The sequence below is a fragment of the Leptodactylus fuscus genome, chromosome 7 (genome assembly GCF_031893055.1).
Source record: "Leptodactylus fuscus isolate aLepFus1 chromosome 7, aLepFus1.hap2, whole genome shotgun sequence".
Classification (NCBI taxonomy): domain Eukaryota; kingdom Metazoa; phylum Chordata; class Amphibia; order Anura; family Leptodactylidae; genus Leptodactylus; species Leptodactylus fuscus.
Genome location: NC_134271.1, coordinates 150,099,544 through 150,120,553, shown reverse-complemented (window position 1 = coordinate 150,120,553; position 21,010 = coordinate 150,099,544). Strand labels below are relative to the sequence as shown.

The 21,010-nt window shown below is 46.6% G+C and overlaps 1 protein-coding gene across 2 annotated transcripts; it reads left to right on the top strand.

The window, feature by feature from the left end:
* Positions 1-3,253: 3,253 nt before the first annotated feature.
* On the top strand, positions 3,254-10,110 carry GABPB2 (GA binding protein transcription factor subunit beta 2). 2 transcript variants are annotated; one of them, XM_075281228.1, is made up of 9 exons: positions 3,254-3,406; positions 4,125-4,229; positions 6,526-6,693; positions 6,781-6,975; positions 7,095-7,200; positions 7,356-7,460; positions 7,542-7,715; positions 7,794-7,906; positions 8,946-10,110. In XM_075281228.1, the coding sequence occupies exons 2-9, from the start codon at positions 4,125-4,127 to the stop codon at positions 9,237-9,239; spliced, it is 1,260 nt and encodes a 419-aa protein (XP_075137329.1). In that variant the 5' UTR covers positions 3,254-3,406; the 3' UTR covers positions 9,240-10,110. The 2 variants fall into 2 exon arrangements, with proteins under 2 accessions (XP_075137329.1, XP_075137328.1); XM_075281227.1 differs by having other exon boundaries at positions 7,356-7,463.
* Positions 10,111-21,010: the final 10,900 nt, after the last annotated feature.

Genomic DNA, 21,010 nt, shown 5'->3' with positions numbered 1-21,010 from the left:
AGAGCCAACTGCTTCCTGCTCTGTTCAGTATATTTTTTTGGTTGGATGAATGGGGGGCCCCATTGCTAAATTCAGCATATGCACTGGGAGCTTTCCTGCCACATATGCTCAAAAAGGCAGATTTATGAAGACCCGCACTGTCTTTAAAATCTAGTGACAAGGTTTTGGTGGATCAGTTTTAGTGCAAATCCACATTTGATGAGAAAATCAACTGATCTGAGTGACTTTGTAGGAGAACTGGTCATTGGTGCTATACTAGTCGGGCCCATTATTTCATACACTGCCACGTTGTGGGGTTTTCTGGTGCAGCAATATTGAAAGTATACAGAAAATGGAGTAATGTAGGTAAAACTTCCAGTGAAAGGGGATTGAAAACAACTCTTTGATGAAAGGATCAGAGGAGGAGTCCAATAATCGTTGTGAAGAACAGCTGGCAGATTGTAGCCAAACACAACGTTACTGAGACACCTAGTGTGTCTGAAAGCATTATTTGCCATAAGACGAATGTACTACAGGGTTAGGCAGGGAGGTATGGATGAATTGAACGGGGCACCACACAAGGTGGGGATAACCTTGGTGGATAAAGAGTGGGGTATCTGCTCGTCAGGAGGCACAATTTCAGTAGCAATGGAAATGTGGTCGATAGAGCATCATGTGTTCGTGTAAACACCTTTATTGAAACGGGCCGTTCCGTTATTCAAACAGAGACATTTCTGGAATCGTTTCAACGTTGGCCGTCATAGTCGTGTTCCGAAGTTTGACACGATAGTGAAATGGGTGAATCACTTTCAACTAACAGGCTTTTTGAGACCCAGAACTGCACGAGGAGGTGACCGAACAGTACGGACCCTAGAAAACATCAAAAGTGTGCATCAAGCAGTTGAAGCCAGCCCTCGACGTTCGGCCGTAACCAATGTTTTAATTTCTTTTTTTCTTTGATTTTTGTAATAGCAACATTCAAGCTACACATTGAAAAAATAAAATTTGAGTTTAGTTGACATTGAGTGTGTAATGGTTATTTCAAATCATCCATCCCTCCCTGCCTAACAGCAGATGGCCGATGCCGTTACAGTCGAAGGCTGAGACCCCACATTGCGGAATTGCAGCTTTTTTTGTTGCTGACTTTGCTGCGGTTTGTTTAAGTCAAAGCCAGGAGTGGATGGAGCAGAAGGTGGAAGTAAAAGAGGTTCCTATATATTTCCCATTCCTTTTGTAGTCACTCAAAACACAACAAAAAAAAAGCTGGGTTTCTGCAATGTGGGGCCTCAGCGCAAGGCTGGGTTCACGTCTACATCAGTCTCCATCACAGTGACCTCTTCACAATCGGCGGTGGAAATAGGCCTCCACGCAGGACTTTCTTCTCCACTAGTTTTATAACATTTAGTCATTGAAGTCTGTCTGACTCTATTTGTTACCACTGTTTAGTGGTCTGCCTCTCTGTTGTTCATGTCCTCCGACGGAATCAAACAACAGAGAGGCAACGCTAGTAAACGCAAGGAAGCAAGATTTCAGTGGGCAAAAGAGAAAAAAATCGTGTGACCGAGTAGTGATGAAACATTGTTTCGTCAGATGGATCCAGATCTCAGTGGCGCCATTCTGACAAGAGAGGCAGAATTTGGCGCAAATGATGAAGCCTTCCTGTCAGGTGTCAGCAAATCAATGGTGAAGTAATGGTGGGGAAGGTTTGCTTGGCACGCTTTGGGTCTTCTGATTCCTGTGTACGCCAACACGATTTGCGGAGGTTCTGAAGATCAATGGAGGAGGTCCAACACGCTACTCAATGTCTCTAATAAAGGAACACTTACAGGGATCCTATCATTAAAACACAATTTTTTCTGCCTACCATATAGGAATACCCTTAAAGAGGACCTTTCATGGTCCAGGGCACAGGCAGTTCTATATACTGCTGGAAAGCCGACAGTGCAGTGAATTCAGCGCACTGTCGGCTTTCCTGATCTGTGCCCCGGGTAAAGAGCTAGCGGTACCGTAACTCTTTACAGTCAGAAGGGCGTTCCTGACAATCTGTCAGGAAGGTCCTTCTCCACAGCAGTGCCTATCGCACTGTACAGTGTGAGCGGGGAGGAACGCCTCCTCCCCTCCTGATAATACTCCTCTATGGATGAGCACTGAGAGCAAAGGGAGGGAGCGTTCCTCCCCGCTCACAAAGTACAGAGTGATAGGCGCTGCTTTGAAGAAGGACGTACCTGACAGACTGTCAGGAACGCCCTTCTGACTGTAAAGAGCTACGGTACCAGGACCGATAGGTCTTTACGCGGGGCATAGATTGGGAAAGCCAACAGTGCGCTGAATTCAGCGCACTGTCGGCTTTTCAGCAGTATATAAGAAAGGCTATTCTTCTCCTACCTTTAGATGTCTTCTCCGTGCTGGCGTTCCGTAGAAATCCCGGTTTTCATTGGTATGCGAATGAGTTCTCTCACAGAAATGGGAGCGGTCCTTAGCGCTCAAACAGCACTGGGGGCGTCCCCAATGCTGCGAGAGAACTCTCCAGCGCCACCTCCATCGTCTTCAGGAACGGCCTCTTCATGCGTCTTCTTCCGGCGCTGGTCGTCAAACTTCTAGGCCTCGGGTAGAGCCGACTGCACATGCCCACAAGAAAATGTCCGCTTACTGTGTAAGCGGACATTTTTCTTATGGCCACTCTTTGAGCGCTGGGGACCGCCCCCAGTGCGGCGAGAGAACTCATTTGCATACCAACGAAAACCGGGATTTCTACGGAGTGGCGGCGCGGTGAAGACATCTAAAGGTAGGAGAAGAATGGCCTTTCTTAAGGCTATTGCTACATGGTAGGCAGAAAAAAATGTGTTTTAATGATAGGATCCCTTTAAGGCTCTAAAACATGTTCCGCATTCGCATCTACAAGACGATTCGTGACATAAATTCAGGCAAACCTTTGCAACAAAAATGGAGCAGGTCAATAAACAGAATGCGGCGCCGACATCTTCTCATACAGCCCTCCTACCTTAAAGTTTTGTCTTTCTACAACCATTTTGGCTATAAAGACAAGCTCCACTGTGGAGAACATGGCCGCCTGCCTAACAACAAGCGATGGCAGCCCGCGTCTGACAGACTCCTGAAATAAAACACAACACTGATTGCCCGCCCTTTTCGTCAGCGGTTCTGCGCAGGCGCGCTTCTCTGTATCGAGTCCCGTCGCTTCCAGGCGCAGTGTTTCCGAGTTCGCTGCCGGATTCCTCCGCCGCACACAGACGCGTCGCTCCCTACTTCCGTCCCGGACTCCTCCGCTGGTGGCGCCGCCATCTTGTTGGGACCCAAACTTTTGGAATCGATGAAATATTAAGAGCTAGGTGACGGCGGCTTACCGGAGAGGGCGGACTGAGGAGGACCGGGCCGGACAACCTGGATGTGAACGCTGACGGGCCCGGCGGTGAGTGAGGCCGGTAGTCGGGGATGTAGTCCGTGGCTAGCCATGTGGTGGCCCCATGTGTAATTGGTGGAGAGGGAGGGGGGCAGCCTAGAGGGACACCCCAACTCTTACCAATATACCCCACACACCGCCCCTCAATGAATAGGTCCTCTGACCAGCCACATCTATGGCCTCCCCTCCCCCATGTTAACCCCTCCCTGACCACATCCCACCCACCTCCTGCAGATGCCTGGGCCAAATTCAGTAGCGCCAATTTACACCCCCCCCCCCTTACAGACTTGTCCCCCCCCCCCCCTTTACAGACTTGTCCCCCCCTTGTCTTTTCCCCATTTCTTAGTCCTGCCCAATCCTTCGAAATTTGAGTGACCTCTGTCTTCGCCGCTTTCCCTTGTTTACCAGGGGTCGTCATCCAGCTTTTCCTCACCCCTGACCGGTAAAACACACCAGTGATTTGTCCTATGAAGGACCCGGGGGGGAAAAGCCGAGCGACAATGCGTCTCAGAGCCTTGATGGCAGCCATATTGGTTGTCACCGGATTTTGGGACAAAAAAATATGAATCCATTGTTGTCTTGTATGCGTTGCCCCCTTATTATTACACCCTTATGTCACCTTTGCCGCCCTCCCCCCACTTATGAGTAGACATACACCCCATATCTTCACTGGACAATCACGTAGGTGTATCTATATCCTAAAGATCGCCGACTCTTTCCCTTACAGATGGCGTTGGACCTGGGGAAGAGGTTACTAGAAGCGGCTCGCAACGGAGAAGACGATGAAGTGCGGCAGCTGATGCAGAACGGGGCGCCATTCACCACTGACTGGGTACGTCCTCGGTCCGGGGACACATGCGCTCACTAGTCTTTCCCCTGCAGCTGTATGGTGGTGGGCTGACCTTAGGTCACCGGCCCTGAGATTAAAGGGACAACAGTATGGGCTCATCTCTACAGCCTCATGACAATTTGCCAGTGGGGGTCACGGAGATGGACTCTCACTAGTCATAACCTAATGGCATATCTTATCTATGTAAGGGTTAGTTCACACGGGCTTTATTGGAACCCCAAAATACGGGTAGCCGCGACTCCGCTCAGTGTTAGACCCAATGAATGGGCCTAGTCGGGAGAAGGGAGTGTCTTCAGGTCGAATCGCGAGGTGACTCAGCCTGAAGAATAAGCAGCTCGCTTCTTTTCCCGGGAGCCGGAACAAGCAGGCTCCCGGAAAAAAACACCTGAGCGGCTCCCATTGATTTCAGTGGGAGCCGCCTTTTTGGTCAGGATTTTTAGGCGAATACGGCCTCAAAATTTTGACCAAAAAACTCTATGTGAACTTACCCTCAGACTGAAAAATCCCTTTAAAGCTATTATCTGGGCAGTAAACGCTTACTAGTGCACTGGTTAAATAGGTGTGTCATTTGGATGGGGGGGTAACTTGATGATCGGTAGGGGACTGACCACTGAGACCCCCACTGATGACGAGAACTGGGGTGTTTTGCATCAGAACGTGCATTTATTTCAGTGGGACCACTGGAGATAACTAAGCTGTGTTTCGGCTATCTCCAGTGGTCCTCAGGGGTACATGCCGTCCATTTGGTCACTTAATTCAAAACTGAGGTGTAAAGCACCCAAATTCTTGTGGTAGGTCGCAGTAGTCATCAAGTTACCCCTATTCTTGGCCTTACTGAAATACCCCTTTAAAGAAGACCTTACGTGTCCTTGGGCACATGCGGTTTTATATACCGCTAGAAAGCCGACAGTGAATTCAGCGCACTATCGGTTTTCTCGGGGGCTGGAGATATCGGTGCCGTTATAACGACACCGATCTCTGCCCACTGACAGAAGGGCGTTCCTGACAAGATAGCTGGGCTGTGAAGAACCCCCCTCCTGACTGTACTTGTTTAGCCCTGTACTGTCAGAGGGGGATTTCCTTACCGTCCAGTGATGACTCTGAGCTGTGAGGAACGCTCCCCGACTATAGTCATCCATAGACGAGTACCGTGGAGCGTTCTTCACAGCTTAGCGTCATGGCTGGGCCCCCTCTGACAGTACAGGGATATGGAGGAGTAGATGAGTACTGTTGGGGGGAATACCTCATAGTTCAGCTAGACTGTCAGGAACGCCCTTCTGAGGTAACGGCACCGATATCTCCAGCTCCAGGACACATAACAGGAAAGCCGACAGTGCGGACTGCGGTATATAAAACCGCATATTCCTGAGGACATATTTATTACTAATATACACCCTGGTCCCCCATTACCTGTACAGAGGGCAGCTGAGGCCATAACTCTTGTTTCTCTTCCTGCCCTGCATCTGTTCCAACTTTCGCTGATGTTAGACTCCCTTTTGCTTGGGCTACAGGTCCGTTGAGCGGAGTTGGTCACGTGACCGAGAGTTGGAGCATCAGCAGGATAAGTAGAGGAATGAGAGTTCTGTCTGTCCTCTAAGGCCTAATTCACACGGGGCAAAGGGGGCGTATTTTGGTCCTGATTTTGACGCGGGAAGCCACGGCAGACTAGGACCAAAATACGCCTTTCGTGGCTTCCGACAGTCGCGGCTTCCCGCTCCGGAATAGGCCCAAATGAATGAGCCTAGCCCGGAGGGTGCTGCCCCGGGGCTGATTTAGCCGAGGAATCCGCCTGAAGAAAGGGCAGCTCGCTTCTTTTTTCCGTGAGCGGGTACATACCTGGAGGAGGAGGCTGGGGAAGGTGAAACATAAAATAATAACCATACTCACCTGTCCATTGCGGCACCTAATTGGCCTCAGCGGTCTCTGGAAAGAACCTGGAACATCAACAGTGACGTCCTGGGTCCTTTCATGTGACCGCTGGCAGAAGCCGGAGCACCCGGTTGACCCACCCAGTTGAGCATGTTTGGTTTCTTTTGTTTTTTTTTTCTGTGTTTCACCTTCCCCGTGGACAACCCCTTTAACTCCACACAAGGCAGACAGATGAGTATCCGTCAGGGAATGTTGAAGGAGTTGTAGGTTGACATGACAATCTTTGGTCGTGCGACTAGTGCGAGGCCTTGTAAGTCTTTCCTCGGGCATTTTTTGTGCTTCTTTTCATGGCACCTCCCGGCTGATCGTTAACTTTGTGTTTCTAAGATGATTTTCCTGTGTCTTCCAGCTGGGGACGTCTCCTCTCCATCTCGCGGCCCAGTACGGTCACCTCTCTACGGTGAAAGTTCTGCTCCAAGCAGGGATCAGCAGAGATGCCCGAACAAAGGTGGACAGGACTCCCCTACACATGGCGGCCTTCGAGGGACACGCTCTCATCGTGGATCTGCTGATCAAGGTGTGACCGCACCCACAGGGTGGAGCCAACTCCAAAACCTTTCCTCATTGGTCAGGAAATGATTAACCCCTGATGTTGCCCTTTTAGAATGGAGCGAACATCAACGCTAAGGACATGCTGGAAATGACGGCGCTGCACTGGGCGACGGAGCACAATCACCAGGAAGTGGTGGACCTGCTCATAAAGAACGGGGCTGACGTCAACATTCAGAGCAAGTTCGGAAAAACGCCGTTTGATATCGCCCTAGACAGAAACTACCCCGAGTTACTGATAACCTTACAGGTGAGCAGATTGTTAGTTTACCCTACAGAAAATTGTCAGAATTGTGACTGCAGCTTTGGATCTAACTAGAGAACACTGCACTGACATTTTTTTTGTTTTTATTTGCTTTTCCACAACAGGAAACCATGCAGGGACAGGGTCACATCCACATCCAGCCAAATACCAATACCATCACCGTCTCATCACCACAGATCATCCTGGCGCCCAGTATGACAACCTCCACAGGTACGACATAGGATTGAGTTATACGGTACATTTACCGAATGCAGGATTACTGTATCTGCACTGTCTTGTCTTGAGCACTAGGTGGCGGTGTATTGGCTCGTATGTGCTCGTGTACAGGACAGGGCTTCATTAAGATTATACTCTTGTCTTTGCAGCTGGCAATGGGGGCACCATTGAAATTACTAACCCCAACTCTGTTCTTGCCACTCTGGCAGCGCTCGCAGAGGCGTCCACTCCTATCTCAGGCACTAACAATACTGGTGGTGAGTGCCGTCCTAAAGAAGTCCTGACTATTCCAAGTCCCTGAACTCTTCTAAGGCGTGCATTGTCTCCCTCACCAGGTTCCACTGCTGAACTCGTGTCAATGGACTCCGTCGGGCAGATCATGGAGAACGGAGGTCAGAGGGTCATCACCATTGTGACAGATGGTGTACAACTCGGTAACTTACACGGGGGCTTTACCACAGATCACATCCGACATCCGCTCCTAGTGACCATTCAAAATGGAGAACAAGGTGAGCTGAGGGGTCTATAGAGCGGGCAGAGGATACAAAGAGGAGTCGGGTATATAACGGTAGTCGTCTTGTTTACAGTTGTCGCCATTCCCGAAGGAGAGGTAATAGAAGAGGTGGTTACGGAGGAGGACGCTCCACCCGCCAAAAGACCTCGTCTGGTAGCGGTGGAAAGTGCTGTTAAAGAGAATATGGTGAGGAGATGTGCTGGATTTATAGGGCCAATACAGTAATGAGACATTAGAGGGATTCTACCATTGAAACACATTTTTTTTTTTTTTTCTTGTTGACACGTAGGAATAGACTTAAGAGAGGCTATTCTTCTCCTACCTTTAGATGTCTTCTCTGTGACACCATTCCGTAGATATCCCGGTTTTTGTCGGTATGCAAATGAGTTCTCTCACAGCACTGGAGGCGGTCCCCAGCGCTCAAACAGCACTCGAGGCGTCTCCAATGCTGCGAGAACTCTCCAGAGCCGCCTCCATCTTCTTCAGGAACATGCTCTTCACGCGTCTTCTTCCGGCGTAGGCGGTCAAACTTGTAGGCCTCGGGGAGAGTCGACAGCACATGCCCACAGGCCACAAGAAAATGGCCGCTTACTTACTGCGTAAGTAGCCATTTTCTTGTGGCCGGCGGGCATGCACTGTCGGCTTTGCTGTAGGCCGAGGCCTAGAAGTTTGAAGCCGTCCCCTGGAGGAAGACGCGTGAAGATCCTGGTTCCTGAAGAAGATGGAGGCAGCGCTGGAGAGTTGTCTCGCAGCATTGGAGACGTCCACAGTGCTGATTGAGTGCTAGGGACCGCCCCCAGTGTTTGCGAGAACTCATTTGCATACCAGAGGAAAACGGGATTTTAACCGAATGGTGGGGTGGAGAAGACATCTAAAGGTAGGAGAATAATAGCCTTTTTAAGGTTATTCCGTCGTGTCAACGAGGAAAAAAAGTGTTTTTAATGGTAGAATCCCTTTAGATGAGGGTATGCCTCCAGATAAAGTAGTAGCAGTTCGGGGGTACACCATTTAGTGCTGTAAATACGGTAATGAGACAGTACAGGAGGGGCACACCTTCAGAAGTTGTAACTGTAAATATGGCAATAAGACACCAGGGTTGGGGTCAGATGGCTGATGCCGCTCAGTCAGAGAGGACTTGCTGGGGCAAACACTCGGTGCAGTTCTGTGTAAGTGTCCTCATACTTTGGTGTGCCACTTAACTTTCTTTTCTCCTCTTCCTCTTTAGGACAATCACCACGATGAGAACGCCAGGAAACTATTAGAACAGCAGCTGCATGAGGCGAACGTCCGGGCCCAGGAATACCGGCAGCAGCTCCTGGAGAAGGAACAGGAGGCGGAGGAATACCGGGTCAGGCTGGAGAACCTGGCCCGTCAACATATCAATGGGGACAGCTTTACCGTGGTGGAGGACGGAGACACCATCATTATCTCCACCGAGGAGTTACAGGGCACAGAAATAACCGAGATAGAGACGGTGGAACATCACTGCGACATTCCCATGGAAAGTGTTGTCATGTGACCTAGCAGGTTGGCGAACTTTTCAGCTTGTCTCCAGGGGGGCTGAGTCCAGAAGAGGTGGGTGAATCCTGGGCTTTGGAGGTCAGGGGTCTTCAGGAGAATAGTCCCCTGGCCTCGTCATAAAATGCAATCCTGTATGGCAATGCCGTACGGTGGGCGTAGTTCTGCTTCAGGGATTCGTCGGCCTCCGCAGGCGGACATAGATGTGCCTCATTGTAAATGTACATATCTATACTCCTTTATATTTATATATTCTGTGGGAGCGCTCGCTTCACTCCAGCCTCTTCATTCCTTCTATTGTACAGGTAATACATTCCCCGTGTAATGTGCTCCTGCATTATACATCGCTTCAGTCTTGTGTTTGGTGTCGGCAGCCGCTCTGGAGTTTGTGCACTACTGATGTAGCTTTGCCGCGGCACCTCTTTCCATCTACAAAAAAAATGCGCGCGTAAGGTTAGGACTACACTGCAAAGTTGTGTGACGCATTTAGGGTTGCGATTGCAAGCATGTCGCACAAATGTGGCATGTGAGTCAGTGGTGAGTGTGTGGTAAAAGAGTCGCATGCAACCACTGAACAGAATCCTACCGACTATCATGTTGCACATAGTTGCAGGTCGCAGCACGACACCGTAGATCATTACATACAACTTTTTGCCTTTGTGTTTCTTTAGCCTTCAACTATAACTATGATATTACCAAGAAAAGCAGCCTGTCAACTTAAGGAATAGCGGTGACATCACTGAGAATACAGCCTATCCGTATACTAGAGAGCGGTGACATCACTGAGAATACAGCCTATCCGTATACTAGAGAGCGGTGACATCACTGAGAATACAGCCTATCCATGTACTAGAGAGCGGTGACCACTGAGAATACAGGCTATCCGTATACTAGAGAGCGGTGACATCACTGAGAATACAGCCTATCTATATACTAGAGAGCGGTGACATCACTGAGAATACAGCTTATCTGTATACTAGAGAGCGGTGACATCACTGAGAATACAGCCTATCCGTATACTAGAGAGCGGTGACATCACTGAGAATACAGCCTATCCGTATACTAGAGAGCGGTGACATCACTGAGAATACAGCCTATCCATGTACTAGAGAGCGGTGACATCACTGAGAATACAGCCTATCTATATACTAGAGAGCAGTGACATCACTGAGAATACAGCCTATCTATATACTAGAGAGCGGTGACATCACTGAGAATACAGCCTATCCGTATACTAGAGAGCGGTGACATCACTGAGAATACAGCCTATCCATATACTAGAGAGCGGTGACATCACTGAGAATACAGCCTATCCGTATACTAGAGAGCAGTGACATCACTGAGAATACAGCCTATCTATATACTAGAGAGCGGTGACATCACTGAGAATACAGCCTATCTATATACTAGAGAGCAGTGACATCACTGAGAATACAGCCTATCTATATACTAGAGAGCGGTGACATCACTGAGAATACAGCCTATCCGTATACTAGAGAGCGGTGACATCACTGAGAATACAGCCTATCCGTATACTAGAGAGCAGTGACATCACTGAGAATACAGCCTATCCGTATACTAGAGAGCGGTGACATCACTGAGAGTGCAGCCTGTCCAGTCATGTAAGGGGGCATTCACACTACCATGGTTGGTGACCATCAGTGGTGTCCGTTGCTGTTGTCCACTACAAGATTTTAGCAACGGACACTGGCTGATCCATCAGAAATCCGTTAAAATTTCCATTCATTTCAATGAGCTTTTACCTTGTGTCCGTTTACATCCAATCCATCGCAATTCCGTTTTTTTCCCACATGCAGGACTTTTGTGTCCGTTAAAAAAACGGTTTCCCAGCGGAGAGGCTTCATACAGACACCAGAGGTTTGCATTAAAAGCCCATTGAAATTAATGGGTTTTTAAACTGACTGTTTGCAAGTCCGTCCCCAATCTGTTTGATCACAGCGGACGGACAGCAGACTCAAGTGTGAACGGCCCCCTTAGTGTCGTCAATATCTGTTATGATAGGTGGCCATTTTGTTTGGGTTTTGTTGGTGAACACCTTCATAACGGAATCCAACAGTGTTGCCGCAGCTGGTTCAGAACACGACCACTTCTGGCCATACTGTCACCATTGAATATTTGACCAATCTGGTCCTAATGGCTGGGAAGAGAGCGGTGTTGTCATAATCTACCTCTAGTGATCATAGTCATATATTTTTTTTTTTTAATAATTTTTTTTTTTTTTTTAACTTTGGTCCATTTTATAATTTTAAACTTTTTTTTTTTTTAACAAACTTTTCGATTTTCAGATTTAAAAAATTGCATTCAATTTTTAAAAAAATTTTTTTGGCCTACTGATGAAAATGTAACGCTTGCCATCTAGGATAGCTGACGGGGTTGCGCCTTGGCAGGATCCTTACGTGGTCACACTTGGGACTCCCGAGCTTTGCTGGCTCGGAGACGAGAGATTGACACGTCAATACAGAATGGTATTACCGCAGAGTGTGTTGGAATACAAAAGACGGAGCGTACCAGGCAGAGGTTACGCCGCTCTGACAAAGTTTCTCCAGTCGGCAGGCTGTTTCTATGGCAGCCGCTCTTAGCCCACTTAATATTCATTAAAAGCTGCGATGTTAGAATTTAACACTCATATCCGTGGTTGTTCTTCGTTAACTCCATGGCAGCCGACGCCAAAAACGTATAAACCGCCAGAGCAATACAGTCCAGCATAAAAAAAATAATGAAAAAATGGTATTTGATATGAATTCCGTACATTCCACACGTGCACGTTTTTAGGTTTTTTTTGTACATGTATATATGATTTTTTTTTTTTTTTTAATTTGTTTTCCTGGGTATTTCCAACTTTTTAAATTTGGATTGTAGACTTTTTTTTTAATATTAATTTTCCCTAAAAAAAAATTACCGATTCATTGGTTACAATGAGCAAGAAGGCCTAATTTTCCGGCTGGCGATATTGACAAATGAGACCTACTTTATCAAAACTGACTGACTTTGTTGTCCATAGCAAACAATAAGATGTGGCACATATTAAAGGGATCCTATCACTCAGACACAATTTTTTTTCTAGGTACCACGTCGGAATAGCCTTAAGAAAGGCTATTCGTCTCCTATCTTTCATCGTCTTCTCCATGCCGCCGTTCGCCTACAATCCCGGTTCTTGTCGGTATGCTAATGAGCTCTCTCGCAGCACTGGGGGCGGGCACTAGCGCTCAGACAGCACTGGAGGCGTCCCCAATGCTGCGAGAAAACTCCAGCGCCGCCTCCATCTTCGTCAGCAGCGTCCTCTTCAGCCTCTTCTTCCGGCGGTAGCTTGTAACTTCTAGGTCTTGGGCAGAGCAGACTGCGCATGCCCACAGGCCGCAAGAAAATGGTCGCTTACAATACTGTGGAATCGCCCATTTTCTCGTGGCCTGTGGGCATGCGCAGTCTGCTCTGCCCGAGGCTTAGAAGTTACAAGCTACCGCTGGAAGAAAAGGCTAAAGAGGATGCTGCTGGAGAGAGTTTTCTCGCAGCATTGGGGACGCGCCTAGTGCTTTTTGAGCGCTGGGGCCCGCCCCCATTACTGCGAGAGCTAATTTGCATACCAATAAGAACCGAGATTGTAGGTGAATGGCGGCGCGGAGTAGACGACGAAAGGTAGGAGACGAATAGCCTTTCTTACGGCTATTCCAACATGGTACCTAGAAAAAATTGTGTCTGTGTGATAGGATCCCTTTAAATGGGTTGTCCCAGCTCAAGGATCCTATACTGGTAGCTTATGTAAATTGAAGACTTTTCCTAAATATATTGCTTTAGAAATTCTGCTTTGTTTGCTTGCTATGTGAACTTATTCCTCCCATTGTTTACACAGTGTTGCTATAACCACAGACTTATAGGACAAGTGACTACACCGGCAGGACAATCAGTTCAGCTAATTGCAGTTTGCTGATAAAGCTGAGTCTGCTATCTCTCTATGTAAACACACAGATAACATTCTGTACAAGCATCTGCATATTACCTGATCTGTATAAGGAGGTGGGAGAAGAAATACAGGAAGTGAGAAAAAGAGACTGCAAGCAGAGTGCTGAAACACTGAGATGGGAAAACCCTTTTAACTGGGTTGCCCAAGACCCCATGTGTTTTGGCTACTAATGATGTATCCTTAGGATAGATCTTTGATATCTGATCATATTCGACAGCGCTGTACTTGTCACTCACTGTCTCATATATCGCTCACAATCTATATTTCCTATCAGTATGTCTTTGGGGGTGTGGGAGGAAACCAACACAAATACGAGTCATCATTATTCAATATGAAGTCTTGGACATCCCCTTTAAGCCACTTCCTTTCTTTTCTTGGTCTCACTTCCTCTTTCGTAGCCTATGTCTCCTTGTCTAATCAGTGATACAAATGTCATAAACTCTCTACAAGCTTGGCACAAGACACGTTTGCCAGAATTTGTGATGAACCGAGCCACATTTTTGGTGCGTTTAGCTTAGTAAATCTGCCTTATGCTCGTAAGTTGTCCCTCTTTGGCCTGTCCTCTGCTTTACAATATACTGTGTCTACGTGCTGAGCAGGAAATGTTTTACAACTGAAGGAATTTTACTTTATTGGCACCTTTAGTGCTCCACCCGCAGTGACACCCCAACTTCCGGCATACTCACCGCCTTGACTTCTTTTTGAGCTCCCATAGAAGTGATAGGAACATGTTGGGAGTTGTAGTTTCACGACAGCTGGAGCGCCGACGGTTGCTGAGCCCTGTCCTATGTGAATGTTATTTATACTTGGGGGGGGAGATTATATTATATATGTTATGTAATACTTTATGTAATATGAGATGTATTTTCCCCTGAATTTTGCTAACATGTGGTGTCGTTCTTACTCCGTAAAGCATCAAGTGCCTGTTAGGCTCGTCCAACTTTATGGTGTAACGTAAAGGGATTCTATCATTAGAATCCCTTTTTTTTTTTTTTCTATCACGTAGGAATAGCCTTAAAGGCTATTCTTCTCCTACCTTTAGATGTCTTCTCCGCGCCGCCGTTCGGTAGATATTCTGTTTTCTGTCTTTATGCAAATTAGTTCTCTTGCAGCACTGGGGGCGGGCCCCAGCACTCAAACAGCACTGGGGGTGTCTCCAGTGCTGCGAGAGAACTCTCCAGCGCTGCCTCCATCTTCTTCAGGAACCGGCCTCTATGCGTCGTCTTCCGGCTGGGCTTTCAATCTTCTATGCATGCACATGACTGGACCTGCGTGCGGCCATTTTTTTGTGGCCGCTTACGCAAGCTCTTGTAGTAAGCGGCCATGAAAAAACGGTCACGCAGGTGCAGTCGGATTTGCCTGAGGCCCGCTTGGGAGAGCCGATTGTACATGCGTAGAAGATTGAATGCCAGGCCGGAAGACGACATGTAGAGCCCGGTTCCTGAAGAAGATGGAGGCGTCACTGGAAAGTTCTCTCGCAGCATCGGGGACGCCCCCAGTGCTGTTTGAGCGCTGGGGCCGCCCCCAATACTGCAAGAGAACTCATTTGCATAAAGACGGAAAACGGAATATCTGCTGAACGGTGGCGCGGAGAAGACATCTAAAGGTAGGAGAAGAATAGCCTCTCTTAAGGCTATTCCTACATGTTAGTTAGAAAAAAAGGGATTCTAATGATAGGGTCCCTTTAATTTTACTAGCGGAAGGTTGCTATGGTATGGTTTGTTAAAGAAAAATAAATTGCGGTAGCCATTTTGGTTGCTGTCTAATTTTCCAGAATTGGATTTGAGACAAGCTGATGAAACTTTAATTTTTTTTTTTTTTTTTTTTCCGTGTAGGGTGCCCTACATTTTTTTTAGTTTAGAATAGTAAATTTAAAAGGGTTGTCCACGATATTTAAAATATTGCTTCAAAGGAGAAAGTGGGGGGAAAAATGGATTGTAGATAAAAAAAAAAATACCAATTTTTGAGGCTATTTTTTTTTTTTGTATGAAAAACACATTTCTGAAAAAGGGTTTTTGGCAAGTTGATAAGCAACAGGGGGGAGCCCCTGGATCTGATTGGTCGCTCCTTCCTCCTCTTCATTCTGGAGTCTCGTGAAGACCCCGTATCATGTCACCTATATCGGTGGTGTCGAGCTTTATGTAGAGTATTGGTTGTGACATGGAGGATGATTAATGCTCGGAGCACACGACCGACTTTGTTAATAAAATGTGAATAATGTCCATGTATCTATACATTTTTCTACTAATTTGTAAAGAATTTTATATTGCAATAAAAGCCTTTTTTTATATTTTCAACTCAACCGTATGAGGGTTTTTCTTCTGTCTCCGAGTCTTATGTTCCAGCTTTTGACGTGCAAGTCAACTCTCCATCAATAATCCATCTTTGAGTGGACATTGTACAGTAGAGCCAAACTAAATTGGTTCTAGTCATTGTGTTGGTACGTCTTAAAATAAAAAATAAAATAAAAAATTTTTTTTTTTTAGTTTGAAGTCCTTTAATCAGCAAAGCCGTAGGAACTTTGTTTTTTTTTTGTGTGTACATCAATCCACTATAACAGTAAAATGACCTACGTAGCATCGTGTAGTTTCTGCTTGTGTTCCACCAGAAGATCTCGGAAGGAGTCCAGGATGTTAGCAGCAATCCTATATATCCTGTACGTTGTGTGATTTCTGATTTCATGGATTGGACCTTGTTTTTTCAGCACATACCACCGTTAATCGATTAGATTGATGTCTGGTGAATTTGGAGGCCACCATGATCTTTATCATGTTCCTCGGACAACATCTAAACAATTTTTGAGTACTTTTTCCTGCTGAAGAGGCCATTAGGGGGGGACTATCACTTCTTTGAAGTGGGGAGTACTTGGTCAGTTCAATGTTTCGGTACTTGTAGCATCGAGAATGTTTGTTTGGTTTCTAGCGGACTGTTCCCCAGAGCATCATAGCTTGGTTTCATCTATGGTGGATCCTGGTGCCATCTTTTACCCATGTAAGCAATGTTTCGACACCCGACCATCCACATGATGCAAACGAGAATGATTCCTTCAGGTTGCCTCTTTAAATTCCTCCACGGTCCACTGCTGATGGTCTCATTCCGATCCTGGAAGCCTTCAGTGTTAAATGGGTCAGCTTGGGCGCACTGACAAGCTACGATTCCATGTCCATGTCCATTAGATTTTTTTAGCAATTTGTTCTCCAGTTTCCTTTCTCTGGAATCGGATTAGATGGGCTCGCCTGAACTACCCACATGCATTATTAAGCCTTTCCTTCCCCTGACCCCGTCTCCGATTCCTTAGACAATTCTTGGTAGGTATTAAACGCTACAGACTGAAAATATTCTACAAGACCTGCCATTTTGGAGTTGCTATGGCCCAGTCATTGCTGTCACAGATTGCCCCTTACCAAAGATGCTCTTCCTTTTTATTTCCTGCCTCCAATACATCAACTTCGGAGTTGAACTGGTTGGAATCCTTGCCAAGAGAGGCAACACTTTGGCCAGGAGGATGTCCTATACATGATGATGTCTCTTGGAACACGTTAAGGCAGGCTTGGAAAGCTCAGCATGAGGTCTTCATCCCAACCATTACAGATCATAAATAGCCCCTGGATTTGTTGCTAAAGATGAAATAGTTTCAGTCGATAGCCGTCCGCGGTCATTCACAATCCCACTGCAAGTGAAGGCAATGGTGGTCAATGATAGGACATCTACTAGGCTTGAGCTTCTGAAAATAGTTCAAGCAGAGACGGGGGTAAGTAATGAAGAAGCCACCTATGTCTTGATGGTGATGGAGAAACCTGTGGGAGCTGCTCGTGCTTGCCACTGAATCCCTCTCTAACAGCTAGGTCAGAATTGTCTAGAGAGAGGGTAATTTGTCGAAAACGACCATCCTGCTTTTCTTTGTCAGATTATGCGCCCTCTCTCAAAGCCTGTCAACTGGCAAGATGTCTTTGAGTGCATTGTAAAATTATGTATAGGACTCAACTCTCTTGTACCAAGAGGTACACTACCCAAAAGTGGCCTCTGATGGCCTTTTTATAGGGAGCGATGGTAGCACTTCTACGGCCTCTAGTGGCAAGACCTACTGTTTCATCAGATTACCCCTATCAGCCTTTGCATATCTGCCTAAGCGAGAACCACTGGACGAATTTTGCAGATTTGTCAATAAATGTATTACCGTATGTTATATACTATGTAAAAGTTCTATACGTGACTAATGTGCTTCAAAAACTTCACCAGATTGTCCTTAATTTTTTTTACCCTCTGAATTAACTGCAACCCGTTCACCGGTCCTTGAGCCGTCCTCTGGCAATCCTTTGTGGTTACGCGGCGATACCTTTCCGCATAAATAGACAGATTAGTCACGCAGCAATCTGGCATAGTTTGGTGACGACCCCTGTGGGATCTCTAACGGCGGCCATTTTGGCTATAATAATCAGTATTTACTGCGTCGGAGATAGTCAACACAATAAGCGAATAGATTTGTCAGGGCTTTGAAGACGACAAACATTTTACCGTTCTGAATTTCGTCGGAGGGTACCGTGAATTAACAGATTATGAGGTATGCGGGTCCTATGAGGCCTTATAAAAGGGCCCTGTCACGTCACCCTCTGAACACGGCCAGGCCAAGTAAATAAGATGCCGGATTTGGGATGAGCTCTGAAATAATGATATAGTGGAGCGGTGGATTTCTTGTACTTGTCGAGACGCTTTTACAGCAGCCGGTGCCATGGAGACTGAATGTAAATTGTCACTTCATTTCAGCAGGCTGACAGCGTGAACGTGGAGCCGACTCCTGCGCAATGTAACGTCGCGCGAAGTTCTGTGCCTGGAATAATTACAGAATGAGTTATTAGATAATCATTATATATGGAAAGCAAAGTTTCACCGACCGAAAATGTCAAATTCAGCGTCTGCGTCATCTCTATTCATTCCTATTCTTCTTCTTTGACTTGTTTGGTTTTTGCTATGAGGGGGGAAAAAAACAATTGCTGCAAGGAAACCATCAACAAGTGGGCTAGCCTCTCTCGACACATCATAGTAGGACTATTTTAGTGGTGTGTAGACCCTCTCGTCATGTTCTAGAGCGAGTAATTCTTCGTTCACGTCGGCGTTTGGAGTGCGATTTGTTTTTTTTTATGTCCAGGTTTTTAGTTAAAAAAGAACAGATATCTGACGAACCCCCAGTTGGGTTCATCCGTTGGTCCCCGTTTGTGTGTTCGTTGTTGTAGTCCTCCGACAGACCAGGACAACGGACATCCCGGCACAAATTTAAACGTAGTGTCATGTGTGACTAAAACATCAGGTCCCGTTCTCATGGGGAGCGGATGGGCGAATTTTGGTACTGAGAGTGACACGGGGAGCCACGTCACTCTCGGGCCAAAATGTGACTGTCGCGGCTTCCCCCTCCGGAGTAGGCTCAAATGAATGGGCCTAGAGATGAGCGAGTATTGTTCGGATCAGCCGATCCGAACAGCACGCACGCATTGAAATGAATGGAAGCACCTGGTACTTCCGCTTTGACGCCGGCCACGTAACCCCCCGCGTGCCGGCTACGTCCATTCATTTCACTGCGTGCGTGCTGTTCGGATCGGCTGATCCGAACAGTACTCGCTCATCTCTAAATGGGCCTACTCCGAAGGTTGCTTCAGCGAGGCTGACGCCAAGGCTGAATCAGCCACGGAGTCCGCCTCAAGAAAGGGCATGTCGATTCTTTTTTCCGTGAGCGACAACATGCTGTTCACGGAAAAAAGTAGCCTGGCGGTCTACATAGACCTCCATTGTGAGGGGGCGTATTATGACATAGATTCAGCGCCATAATCTGCCCCCTCATTGCCCGTGTGAACTAGCCCTAACAGTTCTAGGTCTGATCTTGGCTTCTTTCCACCATAAGAAAAGGGGACCTCATGTCCGTAGGCACCCATAACACAGGAGCGGGGTTCAGGCTTTTGATGTGGGCTATGGGTGATGAGTAGTTTTTGTCTCCATATTCCAGAGGTTAGTGGCAGTCTGATATTGGGTAACTGGACATTGGGGAGGGTACCATCTATTCCTTGCCATTCTATAACGTATTCCATCGGTTCCTTACCCAATCATATATATTCAATATAAAGATGGTGACCGGTTTGTGGTCAGAGCTTGTTATAATTTTACTTTCATAGGAATTCAGGTACTGGATTTTTTCGTGAACTCTTGGTGGTTTGGTCTACCAACTCCACAGCTCTGGGCAGAAAGGTGTTGTGTAGAGTCTGGTGAAACCAGCAAGGCCCCAGCTAGTTTGGAATCATAAGATGGGCACGTTTGTAGTGAATTTGAGGCTAGCATTGACTCCGTCAACACTCCGAGGATGGAGTCATAAGTTGGGCAACTATGTGCTGAGTTTAGCGAAGCCACCAATGGTCCCAGCCAATGTTACTAATCTGGAATTATAAGATGGGCAATCCTTTTGGAAGATGATTTTGTTTATCCTTTGTATCTAGTTAGACCTCACGCATGAACTTTGGTCTTTGGGACCACCTTTTTTTCCTTTGTTTTTTGTCTTTGAAGGATGTCGACAGATAGAATATACGTAGTCACTTCTTCTCATCAACCTAGATCAGCGAAGTTCATCTCTGGTGGATAAGAATACCTCTTAGAAGATTGTGTCAAGACCATTTTATTCATTACCCAACAGCTGATAAAGAATCCATGAGGTACAATTTCAAGGTGGCAGTTTTGATTCCCTTGGAGCCATTTGATCTTCTCAGGCTTTGAGGTGACCTTATATCATTGCCAGGGGATAATCATACATATTAGGGAGAGTGTGTCTGCTAGGGATTCTGGGTAAAAAAAAATATGCAAATCTATTCTCCAGGATGTAATTAGGAGAACAGTGCCTCTCTATGCTGCGCCCAAGAATAGATTTACATATTTTTTTACCCAGAATCCCTAGCGGAGCAGGAATGACTTGTAAGTCTCCGTACTGCCTATGTAGGCACACACTCTCCCTAATGTGTATGATTATCCCCTGGCCCTGGTCTATAGTCTCTCACTCTGCCAAATCAGTATCCCTGCGCTATGCTGAGGAGGTCCAAAAGACCGAAACAGCGCTGTCCATAGCTGGGAATCTGTTCCTTTTGGAATAGAAATACTAATTTGGCAATAAACTCTGCATCATGTTAGTAGGCTTATTAACTGAGTCATGCATGACGTTAAGGATGCTGCCCTCTAGAGGGCGGCATACAGAGTGCACTGTTCTCCTAATTACATCCTGGAGAATAGATTTGCATATTTTTTACCCTTATATCATTGGTGAGGCATTGCAGGAGGCGCAATGAGCGTTGCTCAGATAATGACCCCTTGTATGTCCTTTTGAGACTTGCTGATGCTCCCTTATAGACGCGCAGAACCTTTTGTAAGGTTCTTCTGGGTATTTGTATTTTTGGGCCTGCCATCGTTGATAGCTAATATTTTTGTTTTTTTATTTAGGCTCTAGGTCATTGTTATTGACGGTGCATGCCTTTACGTTCTAGAGCTTTGTGTAGATGTACACCTAGGTTGTCATTATTTTCTGTCTCTTTTGAGAAATTGTCTCCGAGTTGTTTTCGGGTTTCCTGTAAATCTTTGATGAGCTATCGTCTGTAGTCAGTTCTATAAGGGCTAGTTCACACGGAGGAAGTTGGCAGCAGATTTTGACGTGGAAGCCGCCTCAAAATCCGCTGCCAAAAATGGCTCTCGTTGACTTCAATGGGAGCCACTCGCTTCTTTTTTCCGCTAGCTAGTAGCGAAAAAATAAGCGACATGCTCTTCTTCCT

Bases quoted from the DNA above. Each gene is read 5' to 3' on its own strand.
- GABPB2 (XM_075281227.1), top strand. From the start codon at position 4,125: ATGGCGTTGGACCTGGGGAAGAGGTTACTAGAAGCGGCTCGCAACGGA. The intron at 6,694-6,780 runs GTGTGACCGCAC...TTGCCCTTTTAG, and splicing joins TCGTGGATCTGCTGATCAAG to AATGGAGCGAACATCAACGC. The intron at 7,716-7,793 runs GTGAGCTGAGGG...TCTTGTTTACAG, and splicing joins CATTCAAAATGGAGAACAAG to TTGTCGCCATTCCCGAAGGA.